General features: G+C 41.8%; 1 protein-coding gene across 2 annotated transcripts in view; it reads left to right on the forward strand.

The window, feature by feature from the left end:
• Positions 1–16,580, forward strand: part of SCP2 (sterol carrier protein 2) — a 102,241-nt gene extending 85,661 nt beyond the window's left edge. For both annotated transcript variants that reach the window (XM_053655528.1, XM_053655529.1), the window contains exons 13-16: positions 63–153; positions 5,104–5,233; positions 12,594–12,673; positions 15,599–16,580. In XM_053655528.1, the coding sequence (XP_053511503.1) occupies positions 63–153; positions 5,104–5,233; positions 12,594–12,673; positions 15,599–15,694 (397 nt within the window). In that variant the 3' untranslated portion in view covers positions 15,695–16,580. The remainder of the gene's footprint in view (positions 1–62; positions 154–5,103; positions 5,234–12,593; positions 12,674–15,598) is intronic.
• The last annotated feature ends 4,568 nt before the right edge of the window (positions 16,581–21,148 follow it).

Genomic DNA, 21,148 nt, shown 5'->3' on the forward strand with positions numbered 1-21,148 from the left:
TTGGAAAACCTAGTACCTGTGTGATTCCATGATTGAAATTGAGCCTCCCCCTGTTCTTTCAGAACTCAGATTGTGGCTGTTCCAACCAACTCTGCAGTTGAAGGGTTTAAGGCAAGCCTTATCTTTAAAGAGATTGAGAAGAAGCTTGAAGAGGTAAGTAATATTTATATAAAGTACTGCCAAGAGGACCTGTAGGCTAGAGAAAGCACATGAAGATTTCAGTTGTTGCCATGAGGTGGTACAAGTTGAAAATCTATATCATGTTATCAAGTATTGAATGTATCTTAGATATCTGAGTGTTACAGTTTCCTTGTAATTTTGGTAGGAGTGCATTTCAGAGAGATAGAAATCTCCACGTTTGAGTAATATAAAGAACTGTGGTAAATTGCTATAAAAATCTTAACTTCAGAGGAAAAGTTAACACTTGTCACTCTTTTCTCCATCTTCTGTCAGGGAGATAATAATTATGGACAGAGTTTATATGTAAAGGGATTGTAATTTATTTTGGTATAATTTTATTCTGAATTAAAAAGATCTTACATAGAACTGTTTAAAAGAATATTTAAAGTGAGCCTTTAAAGCTACCTAATATCAAAACTCTTTTTTAAAACAAATCTTTTGTCCTTGATTTTTTTTAAAGTAGTTTTTAATTTGTTTTTTTCTTGATGTAAAAATGATGCTAATTTTGCTGTGGCCCATGTGGCTCAGTTGGTGGGAACATCGTCTAATCCCCAAAAGGTTACGGGTTCAGTTCCTAGTCAAGGCACATACTTGGGCTGCAGGTTTGATCCCCAGTCCGGGTACTTATACAGCAGGCAACTAATTGATGTTTCTCTCTAACATCGGTGTTTCTCTATTTCCCTTCCTCTTTCTCTAAAAGCAATGAAAAAAATGTCCTTGGGTGAGAATAAAAAAAGTTTTTTTAAGATGCTAATTTTTAATACAGTTACACTCTACAGAAACATATAAGGCAGAAAAATTTTAAATCTGAAATGGGAGCATTTGAGATCTTGCTCCCTCATATGTCATCAGTTTGACTCAGATAAACTCTTATAAAATTTTTTTTAACCTCCTAAAATGTTTGAGTTCACTAAAATGTTAACAATGGTTGGCCTTCTTTCAGATGTCTCTCTGTATGTGAACAGACAGGTGTGTGTAACTAGGACCATACAGTACATGTTGAGTTTTTTAAATAATGCTGTATATATAGATCTATTTTTATGTACAATAATTAGTTCTTGATAGATCATGCTAGGTAATCTACCAGTGACTGTCTCGAAGAAGAGAGTTACTTTCTTCAGGTAAAATGAGATATTTACTTCATTGTCTCAAACTGAAAGGCACCTTGGGATTTTATTAATGGTTTCAATTTCGAGGCTAACAAGGCAGTTATAGCCAGTCACACAATTCCAGTTGCATAGCTGCTAGAATGATCAAAGTGGGCTGAAATAAAGAAAAGGATTCAGAACACGCGAGTTGTGTGTTTCAGTGGTGTTAGAGCCACAGTGCGCATGGCAAACAACGTGACTATCTTGGAAGTCCCTTATTGTAGCAGAAGGGACTTCCTAACATCAAAGGTGATTGCACTGAATGTGTTTTGGGGGACAGCCTATGTGACCAGTGTGTGTTGACACAGGACCCTGCATTTCTAGGATGTTCATAATGATCGACAGCATTTCTGAGGTGGGGAGGGCCAGGGCTGACAGTTCGGGCAGGCGGGCCAGGGTCCACTTGCCGCAGACCTGCCCCCGCCATCTCGGGGGAACGCCCCTGAGTGAGACCGCTTTTTCCTTTTGACAGCGTGTTCCGTGCCCTCAAATATAAGTCCTTCCCATCAGTCTTAATGACCACATTGCACTTGTTTGAATGTCTGTGCCATAATCTAACTAGTCTCCTATGGGGAACCTCAGATTGTATTTGAATTGTGCGAGTAAAGCAGTGGTTTAATAAATTTCCTTTTTCACTCCTCTTTAAATACTTAATGCCATGATTATCTTAGCATTAATAATTAAAGGGGGAAATTGTGGAGTAGTTGGGTATGTGTGCTTTGCTTTTGGATACATATTTCCAAATTATCCACCAAAGAGAGGGAACTGATTTACAAACTTAATAATTTACGAGATGACTGTTTTCTTCTTTTGGACCTTGTTCAGTGCTATGTTGGCTGGTTTAAAAAAATCTTTGCTGCCCTGGCTGGTGTAGCTCAGTGGATTGAGCGCGGGCCTGTGAACCAGAGTATCACGGTTCAATTCCCAGTCAGGGCACATGCCTCAGTTGCAGGCCAGTTCCTGGCAGGGGACACACGAGAGGCAACCATACATTGATATTTCTCTCTCTCTCTCCTTCCCTTCCCCACTAAAGATAAATAAATAAAATCTTAAAAAAAAAAAATCTTTGCTGATCCAGTAGGGAAAAATATCTCATTAAAATTTTTTTCTTTCATGCTATTAATATTTGCCTACAGAGTAACCCATAGAGTAGTGCCAAATTGCCCCATTCTTTCAACTTTTTCTGTTAAAATAATCAAGTAAAAATAATCAGTTGAGAGAGTCTCTGATATGGCTAGATGTCAGTCATTGCAAACCTTGTTATTGGGGTTAACAAAGAAGTGCTGTTTTTATTTCACAGACTTCTAGCTTTGCAAATGTGTGCCTCTTGCTCACATTTTAATTTTTTCCTCCTTCCATAACCTCACTTGCATGAACCTTGTCCCCTTGTTTTTTTTCCCTCCTTCCCACGATTGTCAGTTTCCTAAATGTTTGCAGGACTAGAGAGTGAAAGAAAGTCTTGGAATCTTTTGTCAATTCATGCATTTTCTACCTTAGCAAAGGAAGCCTGGCAAGATATTTTATTTCCACTTTTGTCTTTGTTAGCAATATCCCGTTGCCCTTCTTTGAATTCTGTTAATTTTTTTGTTCCAGTTGTGTTTAGGACAGGACCTACTCCTTGACCTTTTACCTACCTACTCAGAAAGAAGTACTTTTCTTCAGGCAGGGAGGCACTTAGAATTTACTTGGTATTAATGATCTGTGGTTTCACAATAAGTGTGTATTTGCTTTCCCCTTTTAACTCTCTCCCTCCCTGTTCAGTTAAAAATGTGTTATTGACCAAAGGATGTGATTTTTGTAAGATGATCACATGGTTCTTAAAATTAATAGCAAGTGTGAAATTAATCTGCACCTATCTTATGGAGGTGGGAGAAATTTCTCTCCAAGTACGTAGGTAGAATTTCTGAGTGTTTGCTGGGGTTTTCCTGCTCTGACTTGTTGGTGTCTGTCATAGTTCTTTCCCTGAGGCATTGTGCAGGCACATGACATGGATGTCCCTAGAAATAGTCATTGGGGAGCTGCTGGCCCCAAAGAAAGCCTGCCTCTCGGGTGGCCCAACACACCAGCACTGTTGCTCCAGAACCTTGAGGGATAAAATATTTTAAGGAATGTGGAGAAGACTTTAAACTTTTTAAAAATTTATTTATGGTAACAAACTGCTTTCATACGAAGCTAAAGTTTGGAAGTACTGATATAGTCTGCTTTGCAGTTAGGGTATGGTCCAATGGAAAGAGCATGGAATTTGAAGTTAAACCATCCTAGGGTTGAGTTCTTGGTTGCACTGCTTACTGGTCATATGTCCCTGCCCCTGAGGGAACATAAAGTTTAGTGGGAAGAAAGACATGGAAAAAATTTCCCAGAAAAAAAATAACTGCTTTCACAAGAAACCCGGGTGCACGTGCAAAGGGCTTTCAAAGTATGCAGTAGAGACAGAAAAACCTTTGCAGAGAGTCAGTGTGTGAGCTGAGACTTGATGAGATTGGGGTGCAAGTGGAGAACAGGAGGTGGTACGTGACCCACTTCAGGGCATGGAGACGTGTGCTCCTGGAATTCAAAATGGTTAGTATTGGTCGAACATAAAGCCTGAGAAAGATGAAAAACTCTCCGAAGTTAACAGATGACTGTCCTTCAGATCATGAAGGATCTTGAATGATATGTAAAGACAGACTTCATCCTATAGTCTGTGGGGAGCCATTTAAGACATCCAAACCGGAACATGCGAGGTGGCTCATCTAAGCGTTAGATGGGTTGTGTTAGAACAGGGCTGTCAAACTCATTTTCACCAGGGGCCACATCAGCCTCGAGGTTGCCTTCAAAGGGCCAAATGTAATTTTAGGACTGTATAAATGTAATTGCTCCTTAACTACTAGGGGCAAGGAGCTCTACATTCAGCCCTCAATAAACATTTTCTAATTTTTCCACAGTAAAATGTGGTTTCTCTCTAAAGAAAAATAATTGCAGTAAAATGATCTTTGTTTCAATTTATTTTTTTAAAGGTGTGTGAGGTTGTTACCCTCTGCTTCCCTCTGTAGTCTCCCTCTGTTTCCCTTTATCGCAGTGTATTGTAATAGTCATCAGAGTATATTATCATTTGTCCCTCCAACTCCCGCTTCTGTATTCTTGGTGCCCAGAACACATCTGCTGCCAGTCGTGGATTCAGTCAGTAAACGCTGCAGTCAGGGAAGATGCAGCGGAGTGGGAATGAAGGGGAGGGGGAGGAGATGGAAACCAACCCACAGAGACATGTATCTGAGGTCATTTTTCCACCTTCATTCTTCAAGATCCAAAATTAAGTTGTAGATGGTACCTTATATGCTGATCCAGAACATGGGTTGACCAAAAAAAAAAAAAAAGACTGCTCTCAGAACCACGTGTCTTTAATTGTGGGGAACCAAAAATAGATGTAAAGAAATTTACCTGCAGTAAAAAAAAAAAGAGGAGTTCATACATTTAGAGATGCCAGAGTGAGTCTTTCAGAGACTGTTGAGATAAATGAAGGCCATTTCAGTAGAAAATGCTGGCGTCCCCCCGTCCCCCCACCCTCCTTTTTCATCCACCAGTTCTGTCCAGAAAGCCATTTTTAACAAAACACTTGGCAGATGCATGGGTTGTTGTTGCCTGGTTGCCTTTCAGACTTTTCTGGGTAAAAGATCCTAAGGGAGCTTGGGGACTGCCCCTGCTGGCTCAGCTGCTCGCATCAAGTATCTATTAAACATTTAATAAGAGGCCAGAGACATGAGCCTAATATAACTCCCAGTGTTATTCTTCTTTCCAGGAAGGGGAACAGTTTGTGAAGAAAATCGGTGGTATTTTTGCCTTCAAGGTGAAGGAAGGCCCCGGGGGTAAAGAAGCCACCTGGGTGGTGGATGTGAAGAATGGCAAAGGATCAGTGCTTCCCAACTCAGGTCAGTGCAGTAGTGAATGACTCCGTTTATAGGAACATGGACAAGTTTGCAGAGGAAAATGGGAGTGTGCTTTGGTGTTTCCCCAAAAGGGCTGGCTTTAGGACCCTGTTAAACTAGTGAATCCTCGGGACTAGGGATAGGTCGCAGCTGCCTCTTCCCAAAGATTGAAGGGTTCTGTCACAGAGTCACCCAGAGTTTTAAGCTTTGGAATTAGACGAACTTCACTTAGGGTCCTGGCCTTGCCACTCACATATTTTGACCTTGAATAAATTATTTAACTTTGCTGAGCCTCAATTTTCTGATCTGTACATGAGAATAGTAAGTGCTACCTATTACACAAGTTTGATGGGAGGTGTAAGAGAATTATCTTGTAATTAATCTGTAAAGTACACAGTCTAGTGTATGCTTATGTGGCTTGAAAGACCTGTCTGTACTGTCTCCACGTCCTCTCATCCCAGTCTTTCTTTTTCCCCCTTTACTGTCAGCCATTTGTTCTGTAGCTCTCCATCTCTTTCATCCCAGTCTTTCTTGAACCCACTCTCGTCAGCTTTGTTTTCTTCACTGTCCCACAATTATTCTTGTCAAGGTCACCAGTGACCATCACGTTGCTGCTTACCTACAGGCTGCTTCCTGCTTGGCCTCTCTTCCTGTTTGCTCCTCTAAATTTCTAAACACTGGAGTGCTCCAAGGCTCAGTTCTGTCTGCTGGGGATCTCATTTAGTCTCATGCTTTAAAACCTTCTCTACACTGAGGACCCCCAGATATTATCAGCCTGGCGCCAGCCACTGAGTGCCAAGGTATATATCCAGCTGCTTAGTCAACAGGTTTCCTTGGATATATAATAGGTATCCCCAAACTAACACGTATAAAGGTGAACTTCTGATCTTCCTCCCACTCCCCTCTGATTATCTTCTCTTCCATGGTCTTCCTCATCTCATTCACTGTTGATCTGTCTTTCCAGTTCTTCCACCTAAAAACCTTGACGTCATTGTCATTGGCTCCTCTTTTTCTCACACCCCACAGTCTATTCCATCAGCAAATCCTGTTCTTCCCCTACTACTACCACTTTGATCTAAGCCTCTATCTCTTTTTTTTGCCTGGTCTCCCTGTATCTAATCTTGTCCCTGCAGATTTCTTCACACACCAGCTGGAGTGATCATTTTAAAACTCCAGTCACATTGTGACCCTTCTCCACTTAAAGGCGTCCAATGGCGTTCTGCTAACTCCGAGGAAGAGCTGGAGTTCTCACAGTGGCACCATGTGATCTGGCCCCAGTTTTCTCTGTCTTACCCTACTCTCCCTCAGCTCTCGTCACACTGACCTCCTTGCATGGCCTTGAACACGGGGTATTCCCAGACCAGGGCCTTTCTACTTTGGTCCCTCCGCTGGGAATTGCCCTCTCAAATAGCTTCCTGGCTTGTTCCCTCATTTCCTTTGGATCTTTGTCCAAATGTCACCTTCTCAGGAAGCTCTTTCCCAAACACACTTTTAAAGTTGCATTCCCTTTATCATTCTTTATTTTTATTCATGGTACTTCTCACCATCCGATATACCATATAATTTTTTACTTATTTGCCTATTGCCTTTCCCGCCCCGCACTTGAACTGTAAGCTGCATGAACATAGAGCTTTTCCACGCTAGGTTCACTGCTGCAGTCCCAGTGCCTCGAATTGCACCTGACAAACACTAGATGTTTAGTACAATAAATAATTTAAAAATGAACAGCAGAATGAGTGAGTTATGCTTAGTAACCATTCAGTAAGTGGTAGCTATTTTGTATGTTATGCTTCTCTTATTGGAGAGAGCCTGGTGCAACCAAGAGATGTGATGGATGAGAATCAGCTCTTTGGAGGGATTAAAATACCATGCTTTGGACTTCGAAAGTGACTTGATGTATAATCAAGCCATTAAAGCTTTTTTAAAATAGAGAAGTGAAAGTCAGAGCTGTGTCGTAGAGCATGAAGCTCATGCAATAGATGAGTTGGATTGAGAAGGGAGATATCAGAGGCAGAGAGCAGTTAGGAGGATGGATGTTGCCACCGTCTGAATGAGCAGAAATGACAGCCTGAGTGTCAGCAGTGAGAGAAAAGGGATATTGTTCCAGGGTCATTGCTAAGGGTATTGGGGTAAGTTGATGGGACCCAGAAGCTGTGTAGGAGAAGGCGGTTCATCGAAAGTGGTAGAGGTCATTACTGATACATTTCTGAGGGTGCTCCTGGAGGAGCGGTTGACGTCAGGAGTGCAGGTGGAAGGAAGGTTAGCCTTAGCAAGGAGGGACAGAGACTGCTTTCTCTGAGATGGTAGATGAGTATTCAGGGTTTCTGAAGTAGAGAGGAGGCTGGCAGAGTGTCTGGAATAGAGTTGACAGCTTGGAGATAGGAAAAAATGTTATAGTGTTACAAGTGCCGTTAAATAAGGAGTCAGCTAGAGATTAACGAAGGAAAAGCTGAGCAGTATTAAGGGCCTCCTTCTGGTGTGGATAGGGTGGCATTGTGAAAAACTCTTGAATTATGTATAGTGGGTTTTTTTTGAGTGGACAGAAAAATAACTAACTGTATGTTTGACTTCTGTGAGCTGCTTCATCTAGGTTCTAGCTTTTAGAAATAAAAAAAACTTTTGGGAAATAAAGCCAATTTTTTAATTACTAAAGGGTTATAGATACTTGAGGATTATATTCTGATATGCCCAGGCAGATGCTAAGGTGATTTTAACTTTTAAAAAAAAAACTTGTTATTGGTGTTTGTTTGTCATGAAAGATAATATGCTTATGGAAAGCTATTGTTCCCTGCATGTGGACTCAGGCACTGAGCTCTCCCCTTATTCGGTGCCCCATCCCAGACCTGAATGGATTTTACCCTGGGGCAGGGTAATTTCTGCTGAAACTGACACGCGTTGGCAGCCAGGAATGGCGCTGAAATATGGGCTTACCCAGTAAAAGCCATCACTGGAAATTGCCAGCTCCTTTTACATCAGCCAACAAGTGACCATTTGTTAGGGACCAGCTACGTTAAAGCATTAATCACCTGTCCTGGTTTGAACTGGCATCTTAGAGAGTTGCTGGTTCTTTTGGTATGTGCACAGTGTTGAGAGATTTACTTACTTTTAACAAAGTAAGATTTACTTAGATGTGTTTCATTTGCTTATATTCTGAGAGTTTGGTAATGATTGTTCTTGAGGTTTTGTGCATTTTCCATCCTCTTTTTTCCGCTGAGGTGCCTTTTAGTACCTTCTCTGTGAAGTCTGCTCCTCTCTGTCCTTTGAGACAACTCACATAGCATGTCTCCAGGAAGCCAACTTCGATGAATCCAACATGGCACTACACTTTTATTCCTTTATTCTGCCCTCAGCACTTACTTGAGTTTTCAACCCTGCCCTTTTGTGGGCAACATGGTATAGAAAGCCTTAGCGTCTCCCACCCCCAGGTACAGTAGAAAGAGCATAGCCTTTGGAGACACCCAAACCTGGGCTCGGACTGTGGCTCTGTCATTTACTAGGTGTGTATCTTCCCTGAGTCCCGTTGTCTCACCCAGAAAATGGTAAGAACAATTTCTGTTCATGGAGCTGTTGTGGGGGTGAAATGAGATAAGGTGTGGAGAGCACTTTAGCATAGTGAGTGCTTAATAAATCATTGCTTCCTTCCCAACCCATACATTAAACATTAATTTTGCTTGAACACATTAGACTTGTCTAAGACTCCTTAAGAGGATGTGGGGAACTGAGAGTGCATCTGGGATTCATCAGATGCTGATGAAATGTGAAGGCCCAGTTAAAACCAAGCTGTCAAATGCGTCTGTATCCTTCTCATATAAGGAAGCCTTAGAGCATAAGAGTTGGGAGTGTGGGTTTTAGCTGCAGGAATCCGCTTTCAGACCTAGCTCAGCTACTAATCAGCTGTGTGATCTTGAGCAAGTTATTTGACTTCTCTGATCCTCAAAGAGTTATTATAATGATCAAATGAGTCAGTATATGAAGTGGTTGGTATAGCAAGAGTTCAACAGATGCTGATAATACATCTGCAACAATAGCAGTGCCCACAGCAGACCTTACTTCCCAAAGCCACCTTTCAATGACCGAGTCCTTTCTTGTAGTGTTAGGATCAAGTCTAACTATAAACCAAGTCAATGATCTCAATTTGCTATCATTTTTCCCCCTCCCTGCTATTTGATGTTATATATCTACAAGAGAATTAGATTTTCTAGATTTGTAAATTCTTTTATCTTCAAGGATTCACACATTTTTTCTAGTAATAAGAGAAAATTTTGTTATGAACAAAGATGAAATGGCCAGTGAATCTCATTCTTTTTAGAGGCTATTTCTGAGTTGTAAGATATGTAATAAAAATTTTTTATTTTCAATCTCGTTTTAGTTATTTAATAATACGGGCATGCTATATAATTTAACATTTTTCCCATATCTTTGTTTGGGCTACTATAACAAATGTGCTGCAGACTGGGCAGCTTATAAACAACAGAAATTTATTTCTCACAGTTCCGGAGGCTGGAATTGCAAGATCACGATCAAAGTCATGTTTGGTGAGAGCCCTATTCCTGGTTCACAGCTAGCGCCCTCTTGCTGTGGGCTCACATGGTGAAAGGGGTTAGTGGTCTCTTTGGAGTCTCTATTTTCATAAAATGCCTTTCCCTTCCACTAGGGCTCCACCCTCAGGACCTCCCAAAGGCCCTACCTACTGGTAGCATCAGGCGTTAGGGTTCATGAATATGAGTTTTGGAGGGGGAGACAAACAGTTAGAATGTAGCATCCCATATCTCTTTCATTCAAGACATAGATTATCTGATTAGTTATTGGGCCATAACTTGATAATCTTTTGAATTCCAAATAATTCCTTCAGTAAGAATTTATGGATTGCCCTTTGTATCAAGCATTCTTCAAGAGCCTGGGGATGTAGCAGTTGTAAGTAGGTGGAACACAGAGTTTATTCTTCTTACTATTTATTATTATATTATTTTCCATATGTACTTTTGCCCTGCCCTGTAGTTTTATTGCAACACAGACACACTCTTTTGTCTGTGGCTGCTTTTGAGATACAGACGCAGAGTTGAGCAGTTATAACAGATCTGATGGCCCACAAAGCCTATGTAGTGTCTGATTCTTTACAGAAGTTTGTTGAACCCTGATGTAGATAACTGTTCATTTTGTATTACTGCACTGGCTTAAGACAATGCACACATTTAGTACCTCACAGTTTCCATGGTTAAGTTGGCTGAGGGTGGCTTAGCTGGGTCCTCTGCATAGGGTCTCGCAGGCTGCAATGAAAGTGCTGGCCAGGGCTGGGTTGTCATTTGGAGACTTGACTGGGGAAGGGTCTGCGTCCAAGCTTATGCAGGTTGCTGGCAGAATTCATTTCCTTGCAGCTGTGAGAATGACAGCGTTAGTTTTTACTAGCTGCGAGCCGAGTCTCTCCTTGGCTCCTAAAGGCGGATAACCTGCTGCACGGCTCTCTCCACACATACACAGTTCATGGCATAGCAGCTAGCTTATTCAAGGCCGGAGGGAGAGTAGGACTAAGTCTGCTAGCAAGACAGTCTTACATAACATTACAGAACCACAGGGATGACATCCCATCACTTTGTCTACATTTGCTGTCTAGAAGCAAGTCACAGCTCCTGCCCACACTCAAGGGAAGGGGATTGTGCCAAGGCATGAACGCCAGGAGGCAGCAGTCATGGGGGTCACCTGAGAGTCAACACCACCACAGTTATTAATATATTGGTGTCTAAGTTTAAAGATGTTTTTCATATAAACATACATAATTGAATAATTGAATATCTGTTTTTATGCAAAAAATGGGATCATACTTACAGTTTACTTTGTAACTGGCTTGTACAGCAGTATCACGAACAGTGTAACATTAACATTTTTTCAAGCCGGTACATGTAGATCCATGTCACATAATGGCTGCGTTGTAGCCCATCAGATGAACACATCATCGTGTGTGTGTGTGTGTGTGTGTGTGTGTGTGTGTGTGTGTGTACACACATAATTTTTTATTTAACAATTAAAAGTAGAGCAGAGGGTAGGATATCAGGAGTATAGGGCAGAGTATAATATGAAATACTAAATTTAACTTGAGCTGATTGAAATATTTATTACAAGTAAAGACTCTTAGATGTTTACCAGTTCATAGGAAACTAAGGAAAAGTCTCAGAGATGAAACACTCAACCCTCACAAATTTTCTGCTTTTAGTAGAAATGGGTAGTCTTGAGACTACCCTTGGGTACTCTTGAGAGTGTCGGTAGAATACCCACTAAAAGTCCTCAGAATAAAAAACAAAACAAAAAACGTAGTCCTGTCCTCACTAGTGTGGCTCATTTGGTTGGAGCATAGTCAGTGACCAAAAGGTTGCGGATTCCATGCCCAGTTGGGTGCAGGCGCGCGGACCCATGGTTGGGACTGGAAGGGTTCCTGGTCCCTGCGCAGATCCCTGGGCTGGGTGTGTATATGAAGGCAGCTGATTGGCGATTCTCCCTTGGTGCTTCTCTTGCACTGATGTTTCTCTCACCCCGCTCTGCTCTTCCCACTTCTCTTTCTCTAAAAAAACAAGAACAAAAAAAAACAAATGAAAATGTCCTTGGGTGAGGATAAAAAAAAATACTCAGCCCTGACTGGTGTGGCCCAGTGGATTCGGCGGCATCCTGCAGACTGAAAGGCCTGTGGTTCAGTTCCTGGTCGGGGTCGGGGAACATGCCTGGGCCGTGCGCCAGGTCCCCAGTGGGGCCTGCACTGACAGGCAGCTGGCGGATGTGTCTCTCTCACATCAGTGTTGCTCTCCCTCTCTCCCTCCATTCCCCTCTCTATGAATGAATGAATAATTTTTAAGAAAAGAATAAAAGACTACATAATCTTTTAAAATTAGGAGTATCGATAAAGGCATTCTTTTTTGTAAAAACATTGTTTTACTTGTAAAACAAATAAGTGGCTTTAAGTGATTGTCTTTTAAATTTTTATTAATTTGCTTTTAGAGTAGGTAATACATTTTTATGATGAAAAGATTAAAAGACACAAAAGGTCATACTATAAAAAGTCTCCCTTTTTTCCCCTCTCTATAAAAATAAGTAAATAAAATCTTAAAAAATATTTAGCATATGTAGATGTGTTTAGAATATCTGTTGAAAAAATGATTGTTTACACTCCCATCATTTATTTAATCAGTTCTCTCTTGTTAAATGTTGAGGCTGCTTGTAATTTACGCCACATTTAACCAGGCTGCCACGGCCCATTTCCCCACACTGCACGGCGTGGGGTGTGATTCTGTTGCAGTTAGCGGCTTTTGACTGAAATGTGTACATAAACTGAACACTCCCCCTTTCTCTTTACTTCTTTTGTATATCTCTGCTTTAGACAAGAAGGCTGACTGCACAATCACAATGGCTGACTCGGACTTACTGGCTTTAATGACTGGTAAAATGAACCCTCAGTCGGTAAGTATAATGGCACTTACATCCTTCTAGAAGGCGGGGTCTTCTAGTCCACTGTACTTTATCTCCTCCTTAGCCTCACATCACAAAGTGCAAACTGGTCAAGCCCACAAAACTCAGTGTTCACCTAACAAATGACAAACATGAGTGGAGCGAACTGTGTGCCAGACACTGTCCCATATGCTGGAAAGGCCCAGATGAGTAAGAAATAGTACCTGTGCTCAGGGCATCCCCAGTTTGGTACGAGACAGATCTGCAAGAGTGAGGTGTTCACTCTCAGGTATCCAAGGTGCCACACCTGGTTTGTGGTCTGGGAGGGTCAGGTAAGGCACAGCCACGATGTCGTGGGCCATCAGACAAAGGCTCATTGAGAAGGTGGCACTGGAACTTCATTCTAGGGGTTCAGAAGTGAGCGGTGCACAGATGGAGAATAGGAACAATCCAGGTGGAAGGAGGGAGAGGTGTGAACAAAGGCGTGACCTTTTACATTTTGTGTATTTGCCCATGCACTGCCTGAGCTGGCCTTCCCTGATAAACTCCTTATCTCTCAAATTAAACTCAGATGGTATCTCCAAAGACCTCCTTGCAACTGGTTGGGGAGCTGTAGCCAGTCCCTCTCCTGGTCCACCTCCTGGGCTGCTAGCTTAGCACTTGTCACATGATCGATATGAGTCCTAATGTGCTTATCTTCCCCATTGGATTGTGGTGATCTTAAAGGAACAAACCATGTCTTACCTGTCTTCTTGTCTCCAGGGGTTAGCATGATGCCTGACCTTTCTTAAGTTTTCACAGTTGCAGGATTATGTTGTACTTCTCTGAATTGCCCAGATTGTCCAGGGTCGTCTTGTCCTCTTTAGTTGCACAGTGGTGAACAGACCGTGGTATATTGAGCTTTCCATCAACCATAGACTATAACAAGGAAAGGAAGGTGCTCGACCTGATTTGTTTTAGGTCTTACTCCTGTGGTCCCCTGGGAATTCTAGACACTGGATAAAACAATTAAATCTGACTCCCACTGGTATTCCTTTTTAAAATGCTTTTCCTTTTAAAAATGGTCTTTCTAAGCAACTAAGCTTATTTCAGTCAATGCGCTGACAGACAAGAGCCGTGCAACTCTGTCAGAAACGACTCTGACGTTTCCACTGAGTACATGCCATTGGCACCGATATTCCCACCCACTGAGCTCGCTCCAGAAGTCTGGACAGGACGAAGGCCACCAGTACCGCAGCTGGCTGGTGCACGTCCTCGTTCGGCTGTGCACTCACTGCACGCACTTCCTTGGCAGCGCGACCACACGTTGGCCAGCCTCAGTTCTCTCCTTTATCTGTTCAGCAGTTTACCTGTTCTCTGCCCCTTTGGGTGCATGAAGCGTTAGCTTGTTTTTCCTGAGCACCTGTTAGCTCACAAAGGAATTAAAGACAAGAATGACAGACCTTTCCATTAACGTGCTAATGGCCTTTCTTTCGGCGCCTTCCCTTATGCTCAGTAGGATTTGACTGGAAACCACTAAATGCAGTGGAAATTATAATTCAGTGTTTGGCTACAGTTGAAACAAAGCAATGTGCTCTCCATCAGCAAGCATATATGAAGAACACCGAGGGGCCAGGTTAAAATGGGTCTTAGGTTGGGGTTCTCTGGAGGGTGAAGATCTGTGTGTTCTCTAGAATAATTAGTAAATAAAAAGACATTTTCTCTTTTAATTTAAAAAAGGGAAAGATGGTGAATTTCTCTTCTAGGTACTACTGGTCCATGTTTTTAAAGGACATATGTTAACTCTATTGTGTTCTGAGACACCTGACCTTTAAAGCTTCAGACAGAAGGCTGTTTGCCATGTAGGAAGGAAACATTTAGTTTGTCCAGACAGAGGAGGGGAAAAAAATTAGTCACCCTTATTAGAAGGTGCAGAAAAAGCAGGGCTCTGTGAATTCCCATGAATGAGGCAGAGTCCTAACTTCTTTTTTGTCTCTTTTTAAAAAATTGATTTGAGAGAAAGAGACTGACAGACATCCATTTGTTGTTCCACTTATTTAATGCTTTCATTGGTCCATTACTGTACATGCCCTGACTGAGGATTGAACCCACAACCTTAGCATATTGAGGACGATGCTCTCTAACCAACTGAACTTACCTGTGGACTTCTAAATGTAATTGTTAAAAAGCTAAGACTGTCGGGAACTTTTTTCGTCTAGCCCTTGCTTATTTTAAGAATTCAGTTCAAAGACTGAGATCATAGCAGGGAAGTCTGGCTATATTCCCAATTTTGCTATTTCTCCAAAGTTTTCCTGGGATTTTCTTACATGATAAATTTAGCAAGTGTCATGTGATCTGATCCCAGGCAGTTGTTAAATGGGACGAGTGTGGCTCTGCACTTCAGATTGGCTTGATTCTTCTGACTGGGCCAAAGGTGGGGCAGGCTGCCTGACCGCCCTCTGTGGGGAGAGGCCCTTTATTGTGAAAAGCAAAAAGGAAAAAAAATTGATGGTATTTCATCCATATTGTATTCCAGGAGTTTCTAAGTGTGTTATGTGTGTGCTTTTTTCCTCAGCAGACTTCTGAAAATTTTAGTTTATATTCCTGATCCACATGTGATGTTTTTAAACAAAATCATTCTAGTGTGAACCCACAGGGCCTAATATTTGGAAAATGTGCCACCAGTGAGGAAGGCAGGTAGAGGCGGACTCAACTTCTAAGAGAAGACGCTTGGGGAAGTTGTGCCTTTTGACTGCTCTGTGTAAAGCATGGCTTTTACAGTTCCTTCCTTTTGAAGAATCTGGTTCTAAATGGGTTCCAGAAAGCTGAATTTCATAGTTTGCAGAAAGTATAGGAGACCTAATGAATCGGTGACCTCAGGGCTAGGCAGTCTAGAAATATTAGCAATCTCAAAACAGAAAACACCAAGTAACACATTTTCTTTCTTCTTACTCACAGGCCTTCTTTCAAGGCAAATTGAAAATCACTGGCAACATGGGTCTGGCTATGAAGCTACAAAATCTTCAGCTCCAGCCGGGCAAAGCTAAGCTGTGAAGAACTTCCTGTGTCTACCCTTGAAAATCAAGATGAGACTTATAGATACCTACCCACATATTTCATTGTCAGAAATTAGCAGAAACCATGCGTTGGCCAATAGCACAAAATTTGTTTTTCAGTGGGTGTGACCAATCCTGTTTTCCTGAAGCCCGGGTGGGTGGAGCCCAGCCGCATCGCATGCCACCGTGCATTACAGAGTTAATGTGGTGATTATGGTTTGAGGGGAAATTGGGTTTCAGAATAAAATTAGGCACAGCAAAATCCCAAAGCTGTGTAAACAAAAGCTTTCATTTTGCTTATGAAGTATATTTGAGGATTGTTCTGCTGAAGATTTGATTTAAATTTTTCTTGGGAGAATTAGGAGAGAAACAAAATACCAGAAGCTGGCTGGTAATTAGTTTATGCTCTTAATGACCTTAGTCAGTTTTCATTAATAGTTTTTAAAATTCTGTACTGGGATTTTAAATTTTTTAAAAATTTTGCATTTTGCGCCATCAGAATGGTATTTTCTTCCCAAAATAAATAAAGGAAATATGATCAGAGCTTGAGGGGGGGAATTTATAACTGAACACAGGCCTATTTTTAAAATAAAAAAATATTTTTAAATGGGTTTCCTTCTTGAGAAAATCAGTGTTGAATAGGTTTAACAAAATTTGTTTTGAGATGCACAGTTTTAAAATTATAATTTCATATTAATTTATAAAGCTTTCAATCCTTTGTTATGATTTTCCTTCTTGTATATTTAGTTTAATTAATAATCCACATTTATCTTTCTTCCTAGTTTTTCTAATACTAATGTTATTTCTTATAACTTAGTAAAATACAAGGTAAAATAATGCTTTTGGAAGAATGTTTAATAGAAAATTAAAATAGCTCTTCCCGATTTTTTTTTGTATTGTGTTTGTTCTATTTATTCTTGGTTGTCTAAATGAAGGAGATTGAGAGAAAGAAACACAGGGGGATTTATAGCCTGTGTCATCTAGACGTTATCTACTGGGTTGTCTACTGGGTTCTCTGACATACTCACCAGTTCTTCTTTTTTTTATTATTATTTATCTTTAGAGGGGAAAGGAAGGAGAGAGGGAGAGAAATATCAATGTGTGGTTGCTTCTCGTGCAACCCCTGCTGGGAACTGGCCTGCAACCCAGGCATGTGCCCCGACTAGGAATCGAACCGTGATTTTTCTGGTTCGCAGGCCCGTGCTCAATCCACTGAGCTGCACCAGCCAGGGCACTGTTCTTGATTAGGGAGGCGGCATGTTGTGGAAGGAACACTTGACTAGGGGCCAGGGATCTGTCTTCTCGGAGGCAAATACATACTGCATTTTGCTGTGTATGATGCACACTTTTTGCCTAAATGTTTTAGGGAAAAATAAGTATGCATATTATACATGGGTAGTACTAATTCCATATCTATATAAATGTTTTTTTAAAAGATGATTATTTATTTTTAGGGAGAGTGAAAGAGAGAGAGAGAAACATTGATGTGTGAGAGACATATCAATTGATTGCCTCTCACATATTCCCAGCCAGGGTCCCAGCCTGCAACCCAGGTATGTGCCCTGACCCCAGGAACTGGGAATCGAACCAATGACCTTTCAGTGTGTGGGATGATGCCCAAGCCACCAAGCTACACCAGTCAGGGCTAAATGTTTTTAATTCTTTTATATATGCTTATTTGTTAAAAGTATAACTCTGGAAAGCAATAACAATATCTATATGCAAAGGAATACCCTAGAATATGACAATAGGTTTTGTTCCTAAATATAAATAAAGAATTGAAATAAAAATTAAAACAAAAGATTTTTTTATCCTGAAAGTTTGGGTCAAAGACGTGGGTGTGTATTATACACAGCAAAATACCTGCCTGCTTGGCCTGTCTGCTCAGCTGTTGAAAGAGGGGATTTACGGGTGTGGCCTCTAAGGTTCCTTGCTCCCATGGTTCTCCGAGACTGTTCAGAGCCCACCAGCACTGTTGGGAGTCATCCAGGCCCCGCCTTGCCATTGTACACATGCTAGTTTACCCGAGGGTGGGCAGAGGCACAAAGCCAGGTGGTTTCATTTGTTTAGATGCTTTGGAGATGTGCTAATCAAATCAGGGCTGTGGCTCAGATCCCCCTTAGACCATTAGCTTTTCATGTCTTGTGACCAGCAGAATAGCATTTGGCAATGGGGCAAGATGGTAAATGAAGCCAATGTAAGTTTATCTCAAATCCTGTAAAATGAATTCAGAACACAGACCTATTTCCTAATCATAGCAGCTTACTCCGAGATGAAAGACTTCAAGAAAAAAGTTCCCACAAAATGTGATTTATCTGTAGTTTGGATTTACTGCGTATTTCTGCCTTCACTGGTCCCGGATAATGAGAGATATTTGAGATAGGATTCTGTGATATGTGGTGTCATGTCTGTAGTGTTTTCTTTTTAAAATACATTTTATTGATTATGCTATTACAGTTGTCCCATTTTTACCCTTTTATTCCCCTCCACCCTGTACCCCCCATCCAACCTGCTTCCCCCCCCCCTTTAGTTCATGTGTCGTACATATTAACTTCTTTGGCTTCTCCATTTTCCATACTATTCATAACCTCCCCCCTGTCTATTTTGTACCTACCAGTTATGCTTCTTATTCCCTGTACCTTTTCCCCTATTCTCCCTTCTCATCTTCCCCACTGATAACCCTCCATGTGATCTCCATTTCTGTGGTTCTGTTCCTGTTCCAGTTGTTTGTTTTGTTTTTGTTTTAGGTTCAGTTGATAGTTGTGAGTTTATTGTCATTTAACTGTTCATATTTTTGATAATCTTTTTTTTCTTAGATAAGTCCCTGTAACATTTCATATAATAAGAGCTTGGTGATGATAAACTCCTTTAACTTGACCTTATCTGGGAAGAAGCATTTTATCTGCCCTTCCATTCTAAATGATAGCTTTGCTGGATAGAGCAATCTTGGATGTAGGTCCTTGCCTTTCATGACTTGGAATACTTCTTTCCAGCCCCTTCTTGCCTGCAACGTTTCTTTTGAGGAATCAGCTAATAGTCTTATGGGAACTCCTTTGTAGGTAATTCTCTGCTGTTCTCGTGCTGCTTTTAAGGTTCTGTTCTTATCTTTAATCTTGGGTAATGTAATTCTGATGTGCCTTGGTGTGTACTTCCTTGGATCCAACTTCTTTGGGACTCTCTGAACTTCCTGGAAGTCTGTTTCCTTTGCCAGATTGGGGAAGTTCTCCTTCATTATATTTTCAAATACATTTTCAATTTCTTGCTCTTTCTCTTCTCCTTCTGGCCCCCCTATGATTCATCTCTTGAATGAATGTTTCTTCTTTAACTCCTTGGTTGTCAGACTTCCATATAGTTAGATGTTCTGGCGGTTCTGGTTATATTTTTGTTTTTAAATTTGTTATTGTTCTTCTTTTGGTTGTGCAAGGAGGCAAAGTGTATCTATCTATACCTCCATCTTGGCAGAAGTCTAGTATTTTCTTATGTCTCACTTTTTGAGTCTTTTGTTCATTCATTCATTATATGTGTCTAGTGGTTACCTTATACGGGTGGTACTTTGAGGATACAAGGCTAGGCACTGGAGATAGTGGTAAGCTTCTCTCCTCACAGTACTTAGAGTCTGGTGGAACGGACAGTCAATCAAAGAGATGAACAGTTACTACAGACTGTGGTGTGCCAGGCAGGAAATGGCAAGGGTGCTGGGATGGAGAAGCACAGTGAGCGGTCTCCTTTGATAAAGTGGTCAGGAAGACATCTCCGAGGAGGTGAGATCTAAAGGTTGGGCCCTAGCCAGTGTCGCTCAGTTGGGGCATTGTCCCGTAAACCTAAACATCACAGTTTTGATTCCTGGTTGGGGCACATGTCTAGGTTGCAGGTTCTGACCCTGGTATGGGACCATGTGAGAGGCAACTGGTCAGTGTTTCTCCCCCATGTGCTTTCCCTTCCTTCCCCTCTCTCTAAAATCAGCAAGCATGTCCTCAGGCGAGGATAACAATAAAATAAAAATTAAAAAAATAAAGGTTGAGGAGTGAACCATACAAAGAACATTGCATAAAAGGGTAGGAAGGGGCTTGGCATGTTCCCAAAATTGCATGGAGGCCAGTGAACCTAGTGAACAGGAAGGACAGGCCTCAGGCGAGGTCGGAAAGGTCCAGGGGAGTGGGTTATACTGGAATCCGTGTGTCACACTGCGGCATTCGCATGGCATCCTGAGTGCGGTAGGGGCTGTCGGAGGTGCAGCCTCACACGTGTTGCTTCTCACTCAGGCTGCGCATCCACTTTGCCGTCTCATCCCAAGTCAAGAATCTAGGCTGATGGAGCAGCCGGTCTCTGGAACACTGATCATCGTGGCGTAGGAGAGAAAAACGTGTTGTACACATTGGTTTTATATATATATATTTTTTAATTTTGACACTATAACATATGTCCCCCATTTTCTCCCTACATTGGCCCTTAAAGTTTCCACCCAGAAGTGATCCATATCATTTTTGCTCCCATTTCCTTATCCAAAGAAAGTTACATGGCCCCCACTCCTGACTTCACAGTCTTACAGAAGGAGAGAAGGGAGTTGGAATATCTGCGGAAGAACTGCTGAACTCACAGGAGGGCTGTCAGCAGAGGAATAAAAGGATTTAAACTGTCGCTGTCACTGCTCTGTAGAAAACGTACTGCGGGAAGGGGCTGGAAAGTGGTGACCCGGTGCGAGAAGGTGGAGCCCTGGACTGGGGTCCCTGGGGGAGATGGAAGCGCGGAAGGAAGCAGAGGCAGAGCCGACAGGCTTGGTGACCAGATGTAGGGGCAAGAATGACCGCCCGTGACTGGCCTGGTGAAGAGCGTGCCATGGCTGGGATGATTTGGAGACAAGTAGGTTTAATGTTTGAAATAATAAGCTCCACTTTTGAACTTAACTTTGAAGTGTCTGAGACGTTTCCCAGTGGGGATATCAAGGAGGAAGTTGGGTTCACAAGATGAGCTCAGAGGTAAGGTCAGCTTGGAGTCTCGAGCATAGGGGTGGTCTTAAAGCTACAGGAATGGCTGATGTCACCTGGGGAGGGAGCTTGAGGAACTTCAGCCTTCAGAGATCTGGTAGAGGAGGAGGACTCAGGCAACGGGGATGAGGAAAGGGACTAGAGAGGTGGAGGGGAATTTCCTGAGAAGAGTACAGTGTAGCCAAAAAGTGGGATGATCAACTGTCCTGTGCTCCTGTGAGGTCAAGTACCATGATGTCTGAAAAGCATCTCCTGAATTACATTTGGTGGCATTACAAGTCACCGGTGATCACTGCAAAATCAGGATCAGTGGAGTAGTAGGGGTAAAAGCTAGTTTGGAATTGGTTTCATAAAGAGCTTGAATAATAACGGAGAAGTTCTGTTTGGTAGTGATAGGTTCGGTGTCCAAGTGGTTAATACAGAGCGTGCACTGCAGCTAATACTTTTAGTTCCAGGTTGGGCCACCC

The sequence above is a fragment of the Artibeus jamaicensis genome, unplaced genomic scaffold (assembly GCF_021234435.1).
Source record: "Artibeus jamaicensis isolate MK-2021 breed Jamaican fruit bat unplaced genomic scaffold, CSHL_Jam_final scaffold_1019, whole genome shotgun sequence".
NCBI classification, from domain to species: Eukaryota; Metazoa; Chordata; class Mammalia; order Chiroptera; family Phyllostomidae; genus Artibeus; species Artibeus jamaicensis.